At 38.8% G+C, this 24,438-nt stretch overlaps 1 protein-coding gene across 2 annotated transcripts in view; it reads right to left on the bottom strand.

Annotated features, from left to right (window-relative positions):
- Positions 1-393: 393 nt before the first annotated feature.
- Positions 394-24,438, bottom strand: part of PGGT1B (protein geranylgeranyltransferase type I subunit beta) — a 44,353-nt gene continuing 20,308 nt past the window's right edge. For both annotated transcript variants that reach the window (XM_066181404.1, XM_066181406.1), the window contains exons 4-9: positions 18,059-18,210; positions 16,486-16,618; positions 10,899-10,944; positions 9,106-9,290; positions 8,682-8,790; positions 394-4,862 (exon numbers count right to left, since the gene is read on the bottom strand). In XM_066181404.1, coding sequence (XP_066037501.1) covers positions 4,678-4,862; positions 8,682-8,790; positions 9,106-9,290; positions 10,899-10,944; positions 16,486-16,618; positions 18,059-18,210 — 810 coding nt within the window. In that variant the 3' untranslated portion in view covers positions 394-4,677. The remainder of the gene's footprint in view (positions 4,863-8,681; positions 8,791-9,105; positions 9,291-10,898; positions 10,945-16,485; positions 16,619-18,058; positions 18,211-24,438) is intronic.

Below are 24,438 nucleotides of genomic sequence, written 5' to 3'. Positions count from 1 at the left end.
GAAAAGGTTTACCCAGAGAAGCTGTGGATGCCCCATCCCTGGTAGTGTTTAGATCCAGGCTAGATTGGGCTTTGAGCAACCTGATCTGGTGGGAGGTCTCTCTGCCCATGGCAGGGGGGTTGGAACAGATGTTTTTTAAATTTTCTTCCAACCCAAACCATTCTATGATTCTATGTTCCCACAATGTAGTTATCAAACAAGGCACTTTTCCAGTGCCTCAAAAATAAAGCAGTAGTGTCAGGGTTTGCTTCCTTTGGTGAGTTCATCTTGAAAACCTTTAGAGGTTGTCATTCTCTGTGCCCTTGGGAAGACAGGTCCTCACCCAGAACATCCAACTTGGAAAGAAAGACATAACAAGAGCTAAAGTTCAAAAAAATTACAGTTTTCCCTCAGTTTCCCAACAGTTCATTGATTTTTATTACACTCAGAAACTAATCAAGCAAATAGAGACCATGAACACAAAAGCTTAAAAATGGTGAACGGAAAGTCTAAATCTACAACACATTGTAACCACTCAGTGGAGTAATTAAGTAACCATTTAGTATAAAGATGTTGAGACTATCTTCTTTTTCACCCAATGCCATCTTAAGTGAGGAAAACTTAAGTGGTCTTTTCTTGCAACAGCAAAAAAAGAACTTTTCAGAACCACCACAGTATTTAAAATCAACGTAAACAGACCAGTAATCTCATAGAACTGATGAATTTTGAAGATGTCGCATACGTAGTTGCACCAATCGCATCTTCTCACCTAGGGTCTTTCTACTTCTCATGCCTGTCCTGACATCTCTTTGACCTCCACAGGGTCACTCATAATAGGGTTTCTCCAAAATGCCAGGAGATGAGCTGTCCATAAAAGGCTTTGACTTTGGAGATCACTGTTTCTTCCCTTCCATATTAGGCAACCCCATACTGAATGGCTCACTCAGCACAAAGTCAAAATGTATTTTTTAGGGAACGCAGCAGTTTCTACAGAGTATTTAATTTTTATATTGGCACTCATGGAGAAAGCACATTTGATGCAGCTTCTTTAGCTCCACTCAGGTTGTCTTTTACCTTGGGCAATAGAGCATAGAGCAAGGTACTATTAATATGCGCTTCAGCATACGTATTTCAGGTATTTCTGCAATACCAATTTACTGGCTAGTTTTTTTTTTCAGTGATGATGATTGTTCCGTTTAGAAAAAACAGTTCTCAATATGAACATTCATAAATACAAACATGCTTGGAAGCAGCCTTCCAAAATGGTGTTACCATATCCACCAGCAGCTATGTACAAATCAAGTGGGCCTGAAAGCCCTAATGTGACAGTGTTTAAATCCCCAGTCCTCCGATCCTATGGAAAAGATACATTTGACTCCCTTTGTTAAACATACCATTTTAAAGCCGTTTTTCTGCAAGAGAAACCTGGGCCACACATAGAGTTTGGGAGTATTTCACCTAGGATGGAGGCACTCCCATTTGTCAGACTGATAGCCAAGAGGTTTTACACCCTCAACCACACGGTAAAGCCATTTACTGCATTAATTTCTTATGCAGGTTCAGTCTCAGCAATGTAAAGCTGTGGTTAACACAAAATTATTAGAGGTAGGTAATAATCACATTGTTTGCTTTTTCCAGCTACATTTAAACTTTGCAATTCACATTTAAATTTTAGCTCTATTTTGATGTATCCCCTTTAAAAGTGATTTTAGGTTATGGACTTCTGTGAACCTCTTGTCCGCTGATTCCTCATTTAACATTTTTCTAGTCAGAAGACACAATAAACCACAAAAATCAGAGAGACAATTCAATACAGTCAGAATCCAGATGTCTGCTACACAGGAACATTCAGTGTTCATCTTTGTTTGCCTGACATCAATTGAGACATTTAGAACGGCCAATCATGAATGCAGAGTTGGTTATTAGTACAGATTTTTGTTAACCTAAAAAAGATTAAAAATTTCAAAAGAATTAAAGTAATTAGATACTCAGTGTGAGGTGAAAGCATAGATATTTTTCTGGCTTCATCAAACTTTGGGAGTTAACGAGAAACAAGTACACCTCGTGCAACCTTTAGGAAAGGCTAGCTCTACTGTCAACATGCAGCCTGAAAAGATGATGTAAAATAACTGGGGGCCAAGGACAAGAAATGCAAAATCCATATAAAGAACCCATATCTGTAGCTTACAGATGCAGAAAACATAGCAAGAAATGTCACCTGCTTTTTGAGGTAGAAAACTGTTAAATTACTTGTCATGAGAATTTTTCTTGTTCATATAATCTGACTTTTCACTGTTACTCCCGTATTTTCTGCTGAGAGACCCTGATGTCCCTCACAGATGAGAATCTGGTCACACGTAGAGCAACTCAGGAATATAGTTTAGGATTTTGCAAGTATGGATTTGCCTCATGGTAATCAAATACAACACTTCTCACGAACCTAGGTAAGAATGAATACTTAGGCTGTTTCTCAGCAGGGACTAAGAACACCTTATTTATCTCTTCTGAAATTCAAAGCTAATCCCTCTACCAGGGTATGTAGTAAATGCTAAAAAAGTCAAAGATAGTACACCAGCAAGGCAGAGAAGCAGTGTTGGGGATGGGTAGCTACAATTACATCTCATCTTCATTGTGACTACACCGTGTTCCAGACACCCATCCTACCCTAATATGAAGTCAACTTGTCGTCACCATCTGATGTAAAGACAAGAAAATACTGTGCTTTTTGGATCAAATTTTACTTCAAGATTTTTGTTGTTTGGTTTTAAATGGGTTTTCATCTAGGTAGACCCCCATGACCTAAGAGACTTCTGCTCAGGGAAGCTACTTCAGCCCTTGCTGATCAACATCCCATTAAGCCTCTCCAGGAAAATAAGATTCCCACAGGAACTGATGCAGTGAGGCCCCTGCCTGGGACATCCTCTCTTTAAGGAACCTTGCTAGTTATTTTTACGTGTGGCTGGATTTCTGATCATCTGAGCACGGAGCAATAAAACCAATTCCCAAGCTCTATCCTCCCCCCTTAACTCCTTCATGTTCCTTGAGTCAGTATCTTTCTCTTACTCCCTAATCTTACTCTAAGTAGCTCAAATACTTTTCACCAGTTTGGTTCCATTATTACTCCACATTCTTTACTCTTGCCTCCAGCCTCATTATCTCCCAGTTTTCACTTCTCTTACTCTGCAACAGTCCTACTCAAACACCTCATTCCCTCTCTCCAGTACTAGCCTCACAGTTCTCTTGGTTCCAACCCCTCTGAACTTCCTAGTTTTCCCAACTCTTGAGTCTCTCCTCCTTTAAGTAAAGTGTCTACTGGCAGATGTCTAGATCACACACCCTACCCTGCTCCTCCTCTTCTTTTCCAAGCAGATCCCTATCACTAGTTATGCTCCCAAAGCTGCTACGTAAATTTATCTGCTATAGAAAAAAAACCTATTTATTTAGGAAGGAAGGCTGCTACAGGTTTGGACAATGGGATTGTCCTGGTAGCCTAGAGATACCTATTGGACCTCTCTGACATGTGTGCTAGGGGTACAACTGCACTACCCTTTTCACTTGCCCTGCATTGCAAAACAGGAATCATGTTTATCCCCAAAGCTCTTTTTGCTGGCCAAAGTGGTCTACATCCTGTCTCTTTGGGCTCAGCAGTGGCAAGTGGTGCACCTAATATGTTTTAAGAAGTCTTCAGTTGTCTTTGGAACCATTAGGAAAAAAAAAAAAAGTACTGTTTATGACTGGCAAGTAGAAAGACATTGTGGTGACTACTGAATGCACAAACTGACCTGCCACAAACACATCAGCTGCAAAGTCACTTGCTTCAACTCTGAACAGCACTTCAAGCATACGAAGTAAGGCACTAGTAAAGCACTAAAGAAGCTGAGAATGTTCATCATTACTCTACTTTGAACAACTTCAATGTATTGCAAAGGTTTGTCTTTGGAAGCAGGTTCTATGCTACTCTTGCATACAGGTATGCTTCCAAAAGACTAGGCTGAATATCTCTTATTGACACACATCAATAAACCACACTCTTAGTGAACTTCACATGAAGAAACTATTTCAGATGAAAATTCTTTGTCTGGCTAACAATCCACTACATCTGTGTAAAACCTACTCAGAAGAATTATGAAATTCATTTAGCAAGGCCACACAACTTTGTAAGTCCAGTATATTGAATAAAATAATTTTATTTGTATTTAATTAATTTGTTTTTGAAAAACAAAGTTTATGGAATCTTAAAGTTGATGATAATAGGTAACTTTTAACTGAGACTTAATATGAGAGATTCTCTACCCAAAAATATGTCAAACAGTAAGATTATAAAGAACTTCAATGTTCTGTGCTATACTGTATGATATGTAAACAATTTTGAAAATACTTCCCCATTATATATTTTGACACAGTATGCACAAGTTTAAAAAAATAAAATTAAAATGAAGTTTAAATGCCTCAAGGGATTTCTTAGAAGTAAAGCCATCTGAAAAGCCATTTACAGTCTGCGGTGACAAACTTCTATATCATCAAAATATTCCCCTTTTCACAACGCAGAAAAATCTGCGGAAGGCAACTCCCTATCAAAGTGATGCCAGCAAAACAGATTTGATTGTATGACTCCAGCACTTAAAAGAGCACATTGGTTATACATGGCTTTTAACCCTGGGCTACAATTATGCTACCAGAACTAAATTCAAGTCTAAATCAGTCATATAGAGAAGTGTGTGTCATCTGAGCGCAGTTTAAAGTCCGTGTTTTCCAGATCTGATGAAGGTGGTGAAGATGCTCTGATGCTCTTGTGCTTACATTCAGGGCGGGGTGAACTTTGCAAATACCAGATTCCCCAATTAAAGACAAACCACAGATCCCAAAGTAGGCATGTAAAGCATCTGAAAGAAGGACAGAAAAGGAAAAATAAAATTATTTCAGGTTGCAACAGCCAAGTGTTCCCATATTCAAACACCTCTGAGTAATTACAGCCAAGGAAAACAAATAATCAGGCACTGTATTTTAAACTTGAGTTTTGATGAAAGGAAAACATTTCTGCCCAAAGCAACCAGCATTATCAAAAGCCCAGATTTCTTTTATAACAACTTGTGCAGTACTTCATTTTTTCTAAGTGCCACAACCAAAAAGCAAAAGGACTTAAGTATCTAAAAATAATCAGTCCAGAAAGCATTTTTTTTTTCTCACAAGCATTTTTTGGCTAGTTACTTTATGAGCAGCTAACTACTGAAACGACAAAATTATTGTCAATAGCTACCAACAGCAAGATTTGGAGAAATTGAAGAAATCATTGCTTTTCTTAGCTTCCCTTTTTCCTGAGATTACCCTAAGGATAGGAATTCATGCAGCTTGATCAAGAGCTGCCTGCCACCAAAACGGGATACTCTTACTCTCCTGTTCCATGCTGCTGCTAATGTCCGCCTTAGCCCAGGGTTACAGTTTGCGGAGTCTGCCTCCTCTGGGTAGCAGCAAGCTGTCAGATTGGACTATCTGCCCATGAAATCACAGGAAAGAGGGAAAGACAATGGGAATTTCATGTGCCCCTCGCAAAATCTCAACAGGCAGCACTGTGTAGAGGTGCAAATAATTTAGTATCTGGCTAAAATGATCACAGAATGATTTAGGCTGGAAAAGACCTCTAAGATCAGAATCCAGTCCTTAACCTAACATTGCCAAGACCAGCACTGAACCACGTCCCTAAGTGTTGTATCTCCAGGTAGGGTGACCCAAACACTGCTTCAAGTTGTCTGTTCCTATGTTTTATAACCCTTCTGGTGAAGACATTTTTCCCACTATCCAATCTACACTTTTTCTGGTGTAACCTGAGGCTGTTTCTTCCTCTCCTAAAAGTTCTGTGTTAAATAATGCTACTGGCCTCCACAACATGTTTTGATGTGTGTTAGCATGGGAACACAGCAAGTCTACAAAAGAGTATTTCCCTGAATAATCAGCTGGAAAGAGTTACTTTTTAACACTGCAAGTCCATACAACACATAGATTATCACAAACAGTTGACTGTCTGCTAGTTAGTCTTCTTCCTAAAAACATAATGGCACAGCAAAGACAGCTTAAGTCCCCAAATTCAAACAGAGCTTCTATAAAGTAGGAGCCACAAAGGTTAAAATCTAATTCTGATTAAGTCGTAGGAGTCTTTATAGTGTAGACATGATTGAAAGACAGCTTGCCTTTCAGATATGAGACTGAGAACTCAGCTGCATAACTCTAACAATGAAAACACAAGTCCTCAGAAGCCATCTTTGCAATGTTGCATTTAGTCTTTCGTCATAACAGAACTCTTTACTTTTTCATAACTAACTTTTCCTTCAAAACATGACCACAGACTTATGCCACCATCTGCCTGAGGAAAAAATGCTACAGTAAGCCTGAAAAATACATGAACATGCACACACAGTAAACAAAGAAAAACAATTATTATCTGTCTTGCCTATCTTAAATCATATCAAACAGTCACAACTATGCTAAAAGACAGAATCATGGAATCAAAAAATACACTGAATTTGAAGGACTCCACAAAGGCAATCAAAATCTGACTCCTGGCTCTGCATAGGATATCCCAAGAGTTACACCATGTGCCCAAGCGCATTGTTCAAAAACTTCTTTAATTCTGTCAGGCTGGGGCCTGGTCCACTTACCTGAGGAGCCCGTTCCAGTGCCCAGTCACCCTCTGGGTGAAGAAATTTTTCCTAATATCCAACCTAAACCTCCCCTGATGCAACTTCAGGCCACTCCCTTGCGTCCTGCCACTCATCATCAGAGAGGAAAGATCAGTGCCTGCCACTCCTCTTCCCCTCACAGGGAAGTTGTAACTGCAGTGAGGTCTCCCCTCAGACTCCTCTTCTCCAGGGTGAACAGACCAAGTGACCTCAGCCACTCCTCATACAACTTCCCCTCAAGGTCCTTCACCATCCTCATGGCCCTCCCTTGGACACTCTCTAACAGCTCGATGTCTTTTTTGTATTGTGGCATCCAAAACTGCCCCCAGCACTCGAGGTGAGGCTGCCCCAGTGCAGAGCAGAGCAGGACAATCCCCTCCCTTGCCTGGCTGTGAGGCTGTGCCTGATGCACCCCAGGACACAGGGGCCCTTCTGACTGGCAGGGCACTGCAGGCCTATATTCAACTTGCCATTCATCGGGACTCCCAGGGCCCTTTCTGCAGTGCTCTCCAGCCTCTTGTTTCCCACTCTATCCACACATCCAGGACTCGCCCTTGTTAAACTTCATACAGCTGGTGATTGCCCATCTCTCTAATTCATCAAGGTCTCTCTGCAAGACTTCTCTGCCCTCAAGGGAGTCAACAGCTACTCCCAATTTAGTGTTGTTTGTGAACTTCCTTAGTATTCCTCCCAGTCCTGCATCCAAGTCATTTATGTTGAGGAGCACAAGGCCAAGGACAGACCCCTGTGGAACCCCTCCAGTGACAGGTCACCAGTCTGATGTCACTCCATGCACTACAGCCCTTTTCGCCCAATGAGTGAACCAGTTGCTCACCCATCATGCGTTTACCCATGTACTGGGACAGGCTGTCCAGAAGGATCCCGGAAGCGACAGTATTGAAAGCCTTAGATTACGTCAACTGGCTTCCCTTGGTCAACTAGGGGGGCAACCTTGTCATAAAAGGAAATTAGGTTTAAGACAGGTTAAGGCATTTCACATATTATGGGTATTTGAAACAGACTTTTCTAATCTCTGACTCACAAGATGTTTCATTAGGATAAACCGAAATACTCCCTCCAAATGATACTGTTTAATCTCTATGATGAGGAGTAAATACATCTAAATTCCTCAGAAATCATGAACTGGTTTTCAGGAAGAGGCAGATGCAAATCTATCACAAGCACTGTATTTTCAGTGTAAGCTCACCTTGAAAAATTCTGAACTGCTGTTCAAAAGGAAATGATGAGAGGGCACAGATTCTAAACAGACTCTTCCTTTATTATGAGTAATTTTTTATCTTACTTAGTCAGTTAAGACTGTTCATCTTCCCTGTACAAAACGCCATGGGCAAACACTACTGGCACAAGCTTTGTTTTCACAAGTTTAAAATACCTTAACTGTAGTCTAGCAACTTTTAAAACTAAAAGATTTTAGCATCCTTTTGAAGTTTTTTTCACTACTTCAAATTATCCACTTCTGAAAGCATAATAACTATCAGACATACTTGTATAACCACAATCTGTAAATCACAGTACATAACTATGTGAACTTTGACTGTTTTTATACATATCAATGACTTCTGAATAAGGTTAAATTATTAATTTACTAAACAAACTTTTGATAAATTTTTTGTTTCAATATATAGGTTTTGATACATAAGTTTTAACATATTAAACTCAATTTACAGAGACACCTACAACAAAATGTTCCCTCTAAGCAGAACAGTTAAACACATACTAAATACACAGTGATACTCTTTTAACAGTAAAAACAACAAACATCATCTAAACAACAACTGCTCACTTCCACTGTGACTGAAAAAACTTCACCTCCCTCTTTACACTTCAAGAATGAAAACCTTAATATATTTTGAGGTTTGTTTTTGGTTTCTTGTTTGGTTTTTGTTTTGTGTTTTATTCTTTTTTAATTGAAGGGTATGGTTTCCCTTACATCTCTCAGATGTCTGATGGCTGGAATGTATTTCTTACTTAGAACACACTCACTGCAATTTTGAGAAATTATTTTACCTGGATGGCTGTCTGGCCACTTGGCAAATCCACCAACAAGGCGATCTTGAGTTGACAGGATGTAATTTCGGTTTTTCTCAAAATTTGTATATTGGAATATGTTCAAGAGCTGAAAAGGAATTAGATTGTAACAATAATATAAGTCTTAGTACTAAGTTTTTAACTAAGACTTAGTATATTTTTGACACTACAATATAGTGCCTATTTTTGAGATAAGCAGTGACAGCACAGATAGCACTAATCTGGTAAACCTCCATTTCCTGCATTTTTTGCAAGATGAAAGACATCTATAATCAACTGGTGCATACTGGTGGCACTTGTGCCAAATACCTAACTCTTTCAAGCAAAGAAAATAGTGCTTAAAGAAATCAAAACATCAATCAATACGATCAATAACGATCTCTATAGCTGTTCTGTACACTACCTTCAATGTTGCTCCCACCCAAAAGGAATAGCAAGTGTCTACAGGTTTGTTGGGTCGTCCATGGTAGCCATTCTGTTGCCTCATTATACACCACCTTCTTATTCTGTTCAGTTCTTTTTCTGAAAAAACTTCCTCCAGTTTGCCCATCAAACACAGTGATGCAACACCACAAAATGTAGAGCCACCTGTGGAGAGAGAATAGGGTTTGCAATGCTTTGATACAGACATTCTGAAGTGTGTTTGATTTCAGTCAGAATTTTAACTAACTTATTAAGTCTAAAATTCAAATGAATAAGAACACTCTAGTTCAGCAGGTATGTCAAAGGGGAGAAAAGAAATCTCTCCCCAGCTCTTGCAGAAACAAACCAGCTCATTTTCTTAAAGCTGTTTCTTCTCTCAATGCTGCGCAATTTACATTACACAGCAGTCCAGAAATAAGTAAATGGCATTGCAACAAAAATATTTCTTCATTTGTAACTTAAAAAAGAAAGCTATTGGAATGCCAGCAATCAGACTGAAGCAGAGATGCCAAAGCCAGCCTCAGACACAATCCCCCAGAGGATATAAACAGACAGAAGTATCTGGTAAGCAGAAGGAGAAGAAAAATTCATATTCAAATTATTTTTTAAAAAAATAAAAGTGCACAGTTAATACAGTGAAAAGTCTCCTGGACTCTCATGGTTGTAATACATAAAAATTGTGCTTCTATGAATATTTTGACATCAGGGAATTGCACAGTAAAAAAGATAAACTCATGTTCTTTGCGTAGCCTAGCCATCACCTTTTGAAATTTATTTTGAGTCTAATAACTGATATGAAAAAATCAGAGGCTTGGAAAGACCATAGGCAAACTATTGACAGATGACTTGAGCCCCAAAGTTCCTTACAATATCATGGTGCTGGAAGACCCCAGGAGCTGTAAGATTATTTTCATTCTGATGCTGAAATGCAGTGCTGAAGTACTACTATTTGTTATCCCTAATATTCTAGAGAAAGTTAGTTAACCAATTGTTTTAATACCTAGGGGTATAATTTAAATTTTTCAGCTTTATTGATCCAGCAGGAAGGAAACAGACAAAAATCCTATCAAAGCTCAATACTAAGGACAAAGATAGTAAATGTTTGATAGGATCATAGAATCATTTAGGTTGGAAAAGACCTCCAAGGTGAAAGAATCCAAGCTTTGACCAATCACCACCTTGTCAAATAGACCACAGCACCAGATTTAGCATCAGTCACCTAAAAGTCAAAAGCTCCCCTGTCACAAGCAGACTGCAACTTCATGGCATAGAAACATTTTGTTTAAAAACAGCAGTCTCCTGGGGATTCCTATCCTCAGATCTTCCAACTCTACAAAAATTAACTGTTGCTTCAAGATTTGAACTCACAACAGATGCTGTTATCTATCAGAGGAAATGTTTCTGTTTTATGTAAGCTGTTGAAATTGGAAATATCAGTTACATTGCACAAAATTTCTTGCAGATAAAATCCTCAGAGTAACAATGGCACATGTGGAAAAAGTTTGCTCTGTCAGCAACAGCTGAGAACTACAAACAACAACTTTCAACAAAACACTCGTAAGATTGATGGAGGTGACTAAGAGCCCATCTGTTCAAGTATTAAGCTAGATCTAATGGGTGAAGAAATGATATTTGGAGTAATGTTTCGGATTTGCTCCTCCACATACCACTTCCTTAAAAATCAAAAAAGAAGGAAAGGCATGGCATACCCTGCACCTCTTACAGCATTTTCAATACCACTCTGAAAGGTGTAGAACACTTTGACATTCTTACCATGAGATTCCAGTCCAGCTCCCTGTGCCAGGCCATTATCATATGACTGAAGAAAAAAAATTCCACAAAGCAGTTACTTTAGAACCACAGCACTTAAACAGACATTGCAATTTCTTAGTTTATCAGCAAAATTATCATCAGATCATTGCCACAATTTGACCTGAAAAAAATATGAATCTCCAAAAGTTCTTGACATAACACAGTTAACAAATCAGCCCTGTCTCAATGCAGGCAGTTTTTATGCCTTTCATGGAATTAATTTTAGTTGTAACATATGTTAGAAACCTGAAAAAGGGTAGGCATATCTTTGCGACAAAGAAAAAAGCATGTAATGCAGGTATAAAAAAAAATGTAATCAAAATAAAATTAAATAGATAATACAATCTGTCTCTAATTCAAGAGCAGTTTAATATTAAAACATAGGCAAAATGAAAGGTACTATTGTGTATAGAATACTCAAATCCAAGCAATATGTAAGAAGCTTGCTTCTTGTAAGAAGCAAGTACATCAGGCTTTAAACAAAAGAGAAGAAAAACCACAAGAAGAAAATTATAACATACATTGGAACAAACTTAAATTGGCCTACAAAATATTACTGCAAAAAAACTACCATTACAGTGCTGAAAAATCACTCTGTTAAGTGCAACAAAAGGAGAAACTCAAGACTGGTAAAGCACCAATAATATCATAGTTCACATCTTTCATGAGCAATCTAGGAACACGTGTATATGTAAGAACAATAATATTTCTTTCCTAAAAAACCATTACATCATTTTACTTGAAAAGAAACAAAGGATCATATAGGAAATTATTCATAAAACGGAAAATGTTTATTTTACAAGAGTTTATAGAATACTTAATGAATTATCTCTGAACAATACCAAAATGCTTAGTAGGAACAATGAGGTACATTTTAAAGTCAAATTACATAGGTCCTACATAGCCTACATCAACTGCTCAATTAATGATCTGATCAGACAGTAAGCAGCAAAAATCTCTGCCCCACATCCTTCAGATCCTGACTATGAAACAGTCTCTAAAACAGTGGCTAGTAGATACAGGATGCTTTGATAAACCACTAATGACTCCCATAGTCCGAACCAAACAATGGCTACAGAACTATCATATCTTTAGAAATTACCTAAGGATTATTTTGTACATCTGCTTTTAAAGCTGACATTGAGAAAGCAAAAGCAAACAGAAGAAGACACAGAAGCTACATTAAAACTGTATTCCTGGTTTTGAGTTGTTGCTGCAAGCTGAAGCAACTAAAAAGACTAATATTTGATACATACACTTCAAGTTGCAGCTTGACTTCTCAAGTTTGAACAAGTAAATTTTAGAAATCTCTATGAACTTCTGAATGTTAAAGCACACAGTGTGAATTCTTCTTTTTTCCACTGCCTTTTGAGGATCCAGTATAAATTTGCTACCACATTCTACAAATGCATTAATTGCTAAGAAAAGGCAAGCTGATTAGCAAAGCTATGCTGATGAAGCTAATTAACTCTACAAAGAGCAATTTTAAGAGGAGGTGGCTTGCTTTATGTATGACAAAGTAAAGCTGTTAAGTGTGCATCCCAGATGCTAGAATGCTGGGTTGTACAATTAGCTTTAAACTCTAATAGACAATAGCTGACGCTTTGGCTAACTGATGCCAATTTATTTACAGACAGCAGCTGCTCTCTGGGGACTTGCCTGCCCTAAAGAGCTAGGGAATACTTTTATTTCTTTGTTCTTTTGAAAAGACTCAGGAAATTGTATGGAAAAGGAGCTCTTAGTTACTGCAACATGACAACGGCATAATTAAATACCATCATCAGGAAACGTGTAAATCCAGTTGGGTAAAATCTTCAAAGTCTTCAACTTTTACAACCAGCTTAATTATATCAACAGACCAATACAACTGCATTTGAAGAAGACTAAACTAGAAGAAGCAAGACGACATTTTTAAAGCTTCTTGCAATATCTCTTCTTTTAATAACACCAAGCATTGTTGCAAAAAGCAGTGTTATTGAGTCTCTAGAAGTTGTTCAAAATCTCAGCATCCTAGTGTCTGTTGTCTTTTGATTAGTGATATATCTGAGTTTTGAATGTGAAAGACAAGAATCAACCTACACTGGTAAAAATTGTGTGTCAGAATCTGACTATTTTACTGACAATAAAACTGACCCAAAATTATTTTTGTGATCAGCATTGTAAAAACACTTTTTTAGTTGAATGACAACAAGAAGGCTACCTATTCTGTATGAAGATTCAATTGGTTTTAATATCCTAAACATTGTTTATGTTGCAATCTCCTGCTGTTCTTGACATGCCTAACTACACAATTGCACTCCCTCATTCAGCTGTATTGAATTGTATGCCACAATCCTTATACTGCATCAATAAAGGCAACAAATTCCAAAGAATAAACAAAAAAATCCACAAGCTTATTACAGAGTACTGTGTTTAACCAGTCATGTTAGTCTCAATGCACGAGTTGCACTTCACCTGTATGCCAATTTGAAAAACTGAAAAAAGTTCTGTAACTGTCACTGCTTCAACTAGGTGCAAACAAGTGACATACTACAGTGAATCAGAACCACACCTTTCCGTCAAAGCAGTTTAGTACTGAGCAATGAAATCTCTTTTGTCCTGTAACTAAAAAAAGTGCCAGAATGAGGTGACGTAGCAAAACAGGAATAAGCATTTACAATAAAGTCTATATCTATATTAATTGTATAGCTAGTTACACAAGGAGTAACAAATGAAAGAATCTCAAACAGAATTTACTTAAAATTGTTCCATTTTATAGGTTTGTTTTAGCACCATCTACAAAGTCTTAGTGAGAGAAATCAAGCTAAAATTATTTGGTGCCATATTTCACGCTTATTGTATTTATTTATGAGATACACTTTAAGAAATATTTGGCTCCTGTGATAGGTAATTGAACTGAAATACACCTCAAGGAAAGTGCTGAAAACAGATGAAAGAATGAAAGGAAGTAACAACTGCTGCGGTGAAATTAAAAAATGGGCTAGTCACTGAATGTCTGAGACTTCTTCAGACACATCTGCAGCTCTAAATGCGACCAAGCAGGATGCAATTTTTTTGTGTCTTTTCCTAGAATTGCGAGGCACATTGCAACTGAGTTAATTTACAGAAATACTGGTGGACTAAGGAGTTTAAACCCAGAAAAAAACAGAGAGAACTAGTACACATGTGCATACCAATGCCGCAGTGAATTCACAGCACACTAGTGGTTTAAAAAAGTCCTACTGAACCCAGTGTATACTTATCTACCAAATCATGGTAAACCTGGACAAAAATACAGCATGTCTTGCTGGACATTTCTACATGCCAGGATGACTGCTGCCTACAGAACACTGCTTACAGGATCTCTCTAAGTTACTCTCTGAGCTAGCCAGGAAAAGACACAATCTTTGTGCTAAGACACAACATCTTCTGAACTTTTACCACATCAAGACTCAGTTCTACTTTACTGAAGTATTAGTAGGAGGCCTTCCAAGATGTCTTGCCATGTTCAGGCTTCATTTAATTTTTTTAAAATGGTATATATTTTTACAACAAGAACATAATGACTGGAATTTCCTGGGGCAACAGTTAGTGCTAAACTCTAGAAGCAAATTATAAATTTGGTTCAAGATCACACTACACAGTAAATCTCCAGTACCACTTCAAAACTATAAACTTTCAAAAAATATCCACTTGCCTGCTCAATTAATGGCCTCATCTGATGCTCTCTGTCTGTTCTGTCTTAGAAAGAAGTAGTTGCTTCTCGCTGCCTTTATTTTTTCAGTGCTACCTGTTACTTTACATATCTCTGTCACATTCAACTTAACAATCTCATTTTCAGAATAAAGACTCCTAGGATATTAAATACTCCTTTTACACAAGCTGATTTGTACCTTTCACAGTTCAACTTAACTTTCTTTGTCCCCTTCCACCGTTTCCTCGGGGACCAAAGTTACCCTCAAATGTTTAAAAGGTTAACTAACAGACAATGTAATGTACAGAGCTACATTGAGGTTTTGCTCTTGGGTTTTGTTTCCTACTCTTTTGTAACATTTGATTTTACTATTGTATCTTTGCTAAGCTATTTGACTAAAGACTGATCTCAGTAAACATTAAGGTCCAGAAAGGATCAGAGGAAGAAGAAGGCTCCCAACCTAACCAGCAAGAGCAAGCACTCTGCCTAAGCTACTCCCCTCCGACTGTGAAAGAACTGATAAGTCATTGCCCTTGGGTGAAACCCACTGAGAGGATTCAGCAGGGATATACTCATGCTGAGAACCCAAGCTAACTAAGGTGAGCTACTATGGCAGAAGGGCTCTTACAGGATGCGGGGAGGAAGATTCCAGGATTCTGTAGAAACCCTCTTATCATGGACTGTTTTCTGGGGAATGCAGGGGTGAGCATAACTTACTATGGGATGGCTAGGGAAAGGGCCAATGGTAAGAAGTGGAAATACCAAAGCAGACTGGGGAAGAACAAGTAAGGGGAAACAGAGAGGAAAATGGGATAAAAGGTGCTACTGGGGTGTGAACAGACTGCAGGTTCATATCCTGGTATGACTGAGCTCTGGCCTTGATCATCTCAATCTGTCCAGGACTATGGCAGTGTTCCAGAAAGCTTCTTGAGGTGTACAGTAAGAAATACTGAGACATCCAATTACCTCCTTTAAAAATAAACAGCAAATAAAAACCAAATTGTTCTGAAGCAGGAGATTTTGAAGTCTTTTTTTAAGCTTGTTTCTCACATAAATTTTACAATCTTGCTGCTGGCAGCGACTACTGAAAATACTCATTTACAACAGAAGTTGTGTGTCATCATAAATTTGGGTCTTCTTTGTGGATCACAAGAATTTAATCTGTGTTTACTCACACTCAAGGAACTGCAATTTTCAAGCTTGCTCAGCTTCCTTAAAAAATTGCATTTCTATCTTCGAAAATGTAATTCAGTTAAAATAATGAAACCACACAAAAAAAAATGGAAAGCTCCTTTACTCCAATCAAGTATGAAGATAACTTGCACAGACACAGAAAAAAAGTGTACATACTAATATTTTTTTTCATTCCAAGTATCTAATAAATAAATTATGAAGTGCATGACTAGAAACACTTAAGCATGAACTGATGTCAATAATTAGTGTATTTGAATGTGTGTCTTTTAAAAAGTAGTACAAAAGCTCAATGAAATGTGAGAATTTTATTAGTACACTTTTCAAAAGTGCTTTATGCATTTTTTCTAAGTTACACAAACATCATACCTCAGTTTTCAAAACTTTGCTTTCAATTGTTTAATTATTTTAAATAAAGAGGATTTTAAATTTAATTTGCAGTGAACAAACACACCGAATAAAATTATCTTGCTAGCACACACATTTTAATGAAAATTCAAATGCAAAAATCCAATGTACTTTGTAATGCTCAACTTGCTAGAGCAGGAAGAAAAAATAAAGAAATTACCGTAATACAGATTGGACAGAGACTTTTTTTTTTTTTTTTAGCTGTAGTTAAAAAAAAAAAAGCTAAAAGCCTTAAAGCATGAAAGTAACAAGAAGTAACATTTTGCGAACACTCACCATACTTCTTCTAATGTAGTCTATTGCCTTCTTCATATCCATGCCTGACCAGTTATCGAGCATGTAGCAGATACAGGAAGCACAGTACACAAACCTCATATCATTCTCACTTCCTTCCAGCACTGCACAGAAACTGAAAGAAACATTTCTGTCTTTAGACACTGTTTCACCTGTTACACCTGAAAACATGAAATGCAGTTCAAAGAATTGCACAGTGTTTTCTTTAAAGATTAGTTTACAGTAGTCTCATAAATATAATCCAAAGCTACACTATATTTTCTTTTTAAAAGATGTGATTCTAAGCCAAGGAAAATGCATAGAATTATAAACATTTAGGAGCCTGAGTAACTATTTCTACCAACATAATGACACTGGTATTTTTTTCTTTCAAGATGTTTACGCTTACAGTCTCTCACCTACTACAGTATATACAGATACATGACTTACCATTTTACCTCTTTAGGGCAGAATTCTTTGACTTCCTAGGAATCCTAACAGCTCACAAGGCTTTCTTTCCTTCCTGCAAGTTGAGAACCAGTTTCCCAGGTATGTATAAAGGTAATTGCTAATACTACCATTTCTAATAGAAATGGTGATTCAGGTTTTCATTACTTGTTGTTACAATCTCACCAAACTCTACAAACATTTAAAAATTTTTGTATCTGGGTTATTTTGGCACAATCTCAGAGACTCCTAAGATGATGATGGATGTCCTGATTTGGATGTTTGTATCAGAAAGTGGCCAGCAGAACCAGGGCAGTGACCATCCCCCTGCACTGGGCACTGGTGAGGCCACACCTCAAGCTTTGCGTTCCATTTTGGGCCCCTCACAAGAAGGAAGACGACTGAGGTGCTAGAGAGTGTCCAGGGAAGGGCAGTGGAGCTGGGGAAGGGTTTGGAGCACAGATCTGATGAGGAGCAGCTGAGGGAGCTTGAAGTGTTCAGCCTGGAGAAAAGAACACCAAGAGGACACCTTATCACTCAACTACCTGAAAGGCGGCAGGTCAAGGTGGGGGTTGGTCTCCTCTCCCAGGTGGGACAGAGGAAATGGCCTCAAGTTGCACCAGTTGAGTTTTAGATTAGGTATCAAAAAAAATTTCTTCATCTGAAGGGTTGTCTGCCACTGGAACAGGCTGCCCAGGGCAATGGTGGAGTCACCATCCCTGAAGGTATTTAAATGTGGCACTTAAGGACATGGTTTAGTGCCGGACTTGGTAGTGCTGGTTTAAGAGCTGGACTTCATGATCTCAAGGGTCTTTTTCAACCTAAGGATTCTATGATACACAAAAATAGGTTAAAGGTTGAATTACCTGTGACAATAAATAAACTTTTAATTGTTTCTTCTAGGATTTGCTACCTGGCAAGCCTACATTTGGTTCAAAAACTTGTTAGTATCCTCTGATGCCTTACTACTTGCAAGAAACCAGCATATGTTCTATGACTTACATGACTACCAATCAAACTATTTTCTAATAGAACAAAAATATTATAGCTACTTCTACAAAAAACATGCTTCTTAAGTGTCATCTCACATGCGGGTTCTGGAAATTGCAGCATATAAAATATCTTGTACCTTCCATCCTCCAGCTGGAGAGCTCTCAGTCCTGCCAGTATGGCATCTTTATTTACTCGACTTAAATCATCTCCAAGAATAATCAGACATGATAGTCCTGTGTAAGTCATTGCTATGTGCCCACTGTCATACGGATGAGATATACCTGGACCCTTAAAAAAGAGGAAAAAATAGAAATATTGAAACATCATAAGACCTTATACTACAGCAAAGCTTTTTTTTTTTTTTTTTTTTTTTTTTTTTTTTTTTTTTTTTTTTAATTAAGGTAAGAAGCAAACTTTTCCCTTCCCTCATTATGGGTAAACTGAAAGTATCCTGCTCAGTTTCCTCATCAAACTCTGCTCAGGTGTCTTCATCAAACTAAGCTACTGCATAACTCTGCTGCTGCTCTTCTAAACACTTGGTCAGCAGAAGCTCTGGAAAAAAGCTTTGCCAAGAGCTCCATCTGCAAAACAGTTAAGGAAAAAGATGGCATGTCCTCCACTGTACCTAAGTTTGTCATGACACAACACTGGGCATTAGCCTCCTGGCAGCTGGGTAAGCACTCTTAAAGAGCCAAACCTCTGAAGAGCCCATCAGCAGAGATTTTACAACACAATGATCTACAAGTAGAAAGCAGTGAGAGAGATTATGAGTAATCAATTGATTACTATTCAATTATTAGTGTCAATTGAAGCAATACCAAATTAGCCATTTAACTACTTTCATCTCTGTTTTAAAATAATAATCAGAGCTCAAAGCAAGTATTTATATAGCAAATAATCACAGAAACATAGAATATCCTGAGTTGGAAGGGACTCACAAGGATCACTCAGTGTCAAGGGAGAAGCAAAAATGATAGTTAAAAGCTGAGTAATCCCACAGTACAGTCACAGAGATAAGCAAGGGATTGATACAGCTGTGCTAAAACTACTATTTTTCTTTATGGTATATTTTAGGCCCATCCAGGACTGTACCACTTCATGAAAACAGAGACCCCATGTAACAAGATGACTGTGGATACTTGGTTCAGTTTGAAGCAACTGGAAGAAAACTATTTTAAACATAATAAAAGCTATTTCAATACTGAGTAGAAGAGATAAATTTTTAAATTATATTTTATTAACATTATTGCCAATTCAGCTGCATTTCTCATTTTGCAATTCATCCTAAAAACACAAGGAAAAAGCAGGTTGAGACCAAATTTAATATTATGTTAGGTGTAATTGGTATTTTTTTAGGCAAATCATGCTTATTTCCAAAGCCAAAAACCTTTGCTTCTAGTAAGAAGCTGGGAGAAAAATTGTTATTACCCACCAGACAGCAAGAAATTGCTCTCACACAAGGGAATCAAAGATGGTTGGGAAAGGAAGGCAGAAAACAAGGGAAAATTGGTTCACAGCAGCACTGAAAAAGCTATGTAATAGAGAAGTAGAACAGAAGAGTGAGTGCTGAGAGCTGCACCTCCTCTCCCTTATTTCCAGTCCTGGACCCTCTCTGGAGAAGGCAGCACAAATTTCAACAGCTCCACTCCCATCCCTGTATTGCCAGTGCCCCCATCACCGTCTCCTACTCTGCACATTAAACAGACATATCAGGCATATTAAATTGCTTTTGTAAAATGGTCTCTAGTGACCTGAGCTAATACACTGGTGCAGACACACTCTGAGAAGACAACAAAGCAGGTATGGCCAGGGCCTGCTCTCCATGCACTTTGTCTTTTGTGAGAATTAGTCTGTAGGTCCCACAGGAGACAGATTTACTTGGATCTCAGAGATGGAGTAAACAGTTCTGTTCTACTGGAATTACCACCATGTTCTCCACAATCTCAGCCCTCCTTAAAAGAAGTAACACTCAAAAGATGTAATTTGAGGGGAAGCTTTTGAACATTTAAACTTGGCTCAGTGATGTGACAATGTTCCTACAATATCAATTAGAACAGCTATTAAAACATAACTCATGGCTATCAAGAATTCCCACTGACCACTGCAGAGCTAAGAAACTCTCTCTGCTGCAGAAGCATGGGCAAGATCTCTTCCAGCACTGAAGAGAATACTACCAAACATGTACTTGCACTGGCGCAGTTCGACTTTCAAAAAACCTTCTTCGCACACCTGGTACTGTTGTAGCAAGACAAGGTTCCTTCACCCAGGGTGCCAATCCACAAACGAAGTTAAGTTTTTGTGTTCATTTCAAAATACATAAATATGCAGCTACCTAATTTCTAAATACATGCCTACTTAACAGCTCTCGGACAATCAATCTTTTGCGTGCTTTGATGCATTTCACAATACATTTTGTAGGAGTTCAGTTACTAGGCGTCTTCACTTGGACATAGGTAGCCTCAGCTTTAGAGAGGTGTTTTTCACATTATAGTGACTTAAGTTCATCAAAAGCATGAATTTAGCTGATTCAGCTAATTTGAGTAAAACTTACGGTACATTGCCAAATGCAGTATCTAGCCACTAACTCAAGGTGTCTTTGCTGCTGTAATCTCTTTACTTGTTTCATAACTATTCGGCAAGATCTTGCCATTTCTCACTTCATGGAACCACAAAATGGCCTGGGTTAGAAGGGACCTTAAGGTCATCTCATTCCCCAGCCATGGGCAGAGACACTTTTCAGTAGACCATGCTGCATATGACTCCTAAAAATGTAATACAGAGATGTTTGATAAAAATAAAAAAAAATATGTAGTGCAGAGACATTTTGGCTCAGGCTTACCTGGGTCTTTTTAGTATTTATTTTTATCTTACATTTACTTTTATATTCTATTAATTGTTATCTTTTTTGTGATTCACTCTGCAAAATATTTTTAATTATTCATCTTTCGCTAGTATCAGTATTGCAGCCTTGAGAAAATAGTGTTGCGTCAGGAACATAAGACATCTTTTTTCTCCCTAAGAGAAAGCATGTTAATTACCACAATTTTACACAAAAATTGCAGCTATTGGCTTTCAATTTAGCCCTAAAACTGATTCACAACACTTTAAATATACTGAAAAGATCTAGGCCAATCTGAAACTTTGAAGGGACTGTTCACACCTAAATTAAAAAGCTAGTTTAAACTTCAATAACACCAAATCAGAGAGACTGCAAAATCTGGAGTCATTTCAGTTTATAGTTGTTTTCTAATTCTGAAAGTAATCTTGTTTTAACTGTGATGATAGAGGAGTCACTCTTAGCCTTCGCTCACAGTTAAGACTGTTACAGTTAGTGAGGGTTGTGTTGTGAGTTGGTGAAGTGAATATGCTTTTGTTTCGCTTTTGCTTATGTCCCAAAATAGTGTAAAAACACTACCATCAAACACCTCAAAGGCAACAGCCAAACCACCACTGCTCCCCAAACAAAGCCAAATGACCTGTTCTGGAGAGATTTAGTAAAGCTGGATATTATAACATAACCCTCACTTTTTTCTATTATTTTGAAGAGTCCGTGGTGACTGAACAGATTTGGCTACCTCTGGTATGGCATTTTCTTAGAGTTCAAGAATGAAATAACTCTAGTTAGTGGCTGGGCAAATGTCAATGCAAATCCAAAATGCTTACAGGCTTTTTCAAAAAAAATTTTTCAAGGCAGATTTAACAGAACATTTTTAAATAATGTAAAAAGAAAAAATATGTGACTGTAAACACATCCTAGAGTCAAGGCAGTGAATTTCCAAGTCTTTTTTTTTTCTGACTTATTTCAGAACATTTCAGGCAACAGGAAATGCTTTGAACCTTTCTTTGCCAATAAATCAAACAGATGCAATCCCTCAAATGCAGATACAACGAAAAAAGAACTGCAAAGTTCATACAAAAACCACATCTATGTGCAAACAGTTTTCTAGAGATAGTGACCTTGTAGCTAATTTCTAACATAATTTCACCCCTTTATCTCATACGTATATTGACCAACACTTTCTAAGACACCAATGGACTGCAACATATTTCCAGTTGTCTTGGTTTGGGAAGACAGGTATTTGCTAGGTAATAAAAAAAAAAACAACCCAACTGCACTCTCCTTTGGAATGGAGAGTATAAATCCCCCCCTTTGCTCTCTTTTTTTTCTTTTTCAATTATAAATTACAATCAGAGGCTCTTAGGCAAAGATTTGGGCAATAGGAATAGCAGTTCTTTACTAGTATGTATTACAAAGCAAACAAACACAAAAAAACCCCTACCAAACAACTACAGCATTAATAACAAACGAAAACAGTACCAAGAACCTTGAGGGCTTTGTTTCACAAAACACAGGGCAGTTTGGTTTCGGTGTTCTCACAGGAACCTCAGAGCACCAAGCTGAAACAGTGGAAAAGTCTCGGGCTGGTAGCTGGGATGGCAGGGTGTCCCGGCAGGCAGGGGCAGGATGTCTCGGCAGCGCAGGGGGTGCAGGGTCATTCTGTAGCAAGAGGAGCAGCGCTGAAGAAGCCGAAGGCGAGGCAGGGCCTGGCCCAGCTCCCGCGGGTGGCAGAGAAAACTCAGGATTCAGGTTGAACCGGTGATAGTAGATTTCCCAGGACTGGATTCTTTTGGCCACAGTGAAACTCTTCCAGCCAGCAAGAGCCATTCTTTCCCCATACACCGGAAAAAGAAAAGCCCGCAGCTGCCTCAAGCTCTGTCTTTTACTTGCATTATCTCTCCCTTCCAACTTTGTCCACCTCTTTGTTTCGGTTAAGTACTCTCAAGTATCCAACACCTGGTCTCTTTGGTAACTTATGGGGAAAAAATTCTTTAGAGAAAGAACAAACCTAACCCCCAACATTATCCACCCCGAATTTTTTTCCCATACTAACATATTACATTGAGTTTTAACTATTATTTATTTATTTATTTATATATATATATATACATGGAAATATGGATACAGCCACATTGTCATGGATATTTCACCCCATAACAAGGTCTCCTTGAGGTATGCATCGGGTCTCTCCATCCTTTTGCATCACCCACCAGGTGCAACCTGGTCCCTGAGCAAAGACAACCCCATGGATGGGATTGTATTTGCTGGAGGCAGGATTAATCCAAACAGTTTTTCCCAGCATACCTCTCATGTGTACCACTGGAACCTTATCTCCGTCTGTCTTTTGCAAAGGCTCAGATTGGGCAGGACCTGCTCGGTTGGTGGAACCTCGAGTGTTCACCAACCAGGTGGCCTTTGCTAAATTAATATCCCAATTCTTGAAGGTTCCCCCACCCAGTGCCTTCAAGGTAGTTTTAAGCAGGCCATTGCACCGTTCAACTTTCCCGGCCGCTGGTGCATGATAAGGAATATGGTACACCCACTCAATGCCATGTTCTCTAGCCCAGGTGTTTATAAGACTATTCTTGAAATGGGTCCCATTGTCCGACTCGATTCTCTCAGGGGTGCCATGTCTCCAAAGGACTTGTTTTTCCAGGCCCAGGATGGTGTTCCGGGCAGTAGCATGAGGCACAGGGTAGGTCTCCAACCATCCAGCGGTGGCTTCCACTATGGTTAGCACATAGCGCTTGCCCTGGCGGGTTTGGGGAAGGGTGATGTAGTCAATCTGCCAGGCTTCCCCACATTTATATTTGGACCACTGCCCACCATACCATAAGGGCTTCACCCACTTGGCTTTCTTGATTGCAGCACATGTCTCACAGTCATGGATAACCTGAGAAATACTGTCCATGGTTAAATCCACCCCTCGGTCTTGGGCCCACTTATAGGTGGCATCTCTGCCCTGATGACCTGAGGCATCATGGGCCCATCGAGCTAGGAACAACTCTCCCTTGTGTTGCCAATTTAGATTTATCTTTGACACCTCTATCTTGGCAGCCTGATCTACTTGCTTGTTGTTTCGGTGTTCTTCATTAGCCTGACTCTTGGGAACACGGGCATCTACATGGCGGATTTTCACAGGCAGCTTCTCTACACGAGTGGCAACGTCCTATTCATCAGCAGCCCAGATTGGTTTTTCCCCTACGCTGCCAGTTGGCCTTTTTCCACTTTTTCAGCCAGCCCCACAGAGCATTGGCTACCATCCACAAATCAGTGTAGAGGTAGAGCTTTGGCCACTTCTCTCTTTTAGCAATGTCAAGGGCTAATTGAACAGCTTTGAGTTCAGCAAGTTGACTTGATCCCCCTCTCCTTCAGTGGCTTCTGCAACCTGTTGTGTGGGGCTCCATACGGCTGCTTTCCACTTACGGTTCATTCTCACGATGCGACAGGAACTGTCAGTGAAAAGAGCGTAGCGTGTTTCTTCCACAGGCAGTTGGTTGTATGGAGGAGTTTCTTCAGCCTGTGTCACTTGTTCCTGCTCCTCTTCGTCCGTGAGACCAAAGTTTTTTCTTTCTGGCCAGTTTGTAATTATTTCCAAAATCCCAGGGCGATTTGAGTTTCCAATACGGGCACTCTGTGTGATGAGGGCAGTCCATTTGCTCTATGTGGCATCGGTG

This window comes from Chamaea fasciata, unplaced genomic scaffold, assembly GCF_029207755.1.
Source record: "Chamaea fasciata isolate MVZ Bird 193981 ecotype frontalis unplaced genomic scaffold, bChaFas1.0.hap1 SCAF_4, whole genome shotgun sequence".
Lineage (NCBI taxonomy): Eukaryota > Metazoa > Chordata > Aves > Passeriformes > Sylviidae > Chamaea > Chamaea fasciata.
Note: the sequence above shows the minus strand (reverse complement) of the source record. Positions and strands in the feature narration are given on the sequence as shown.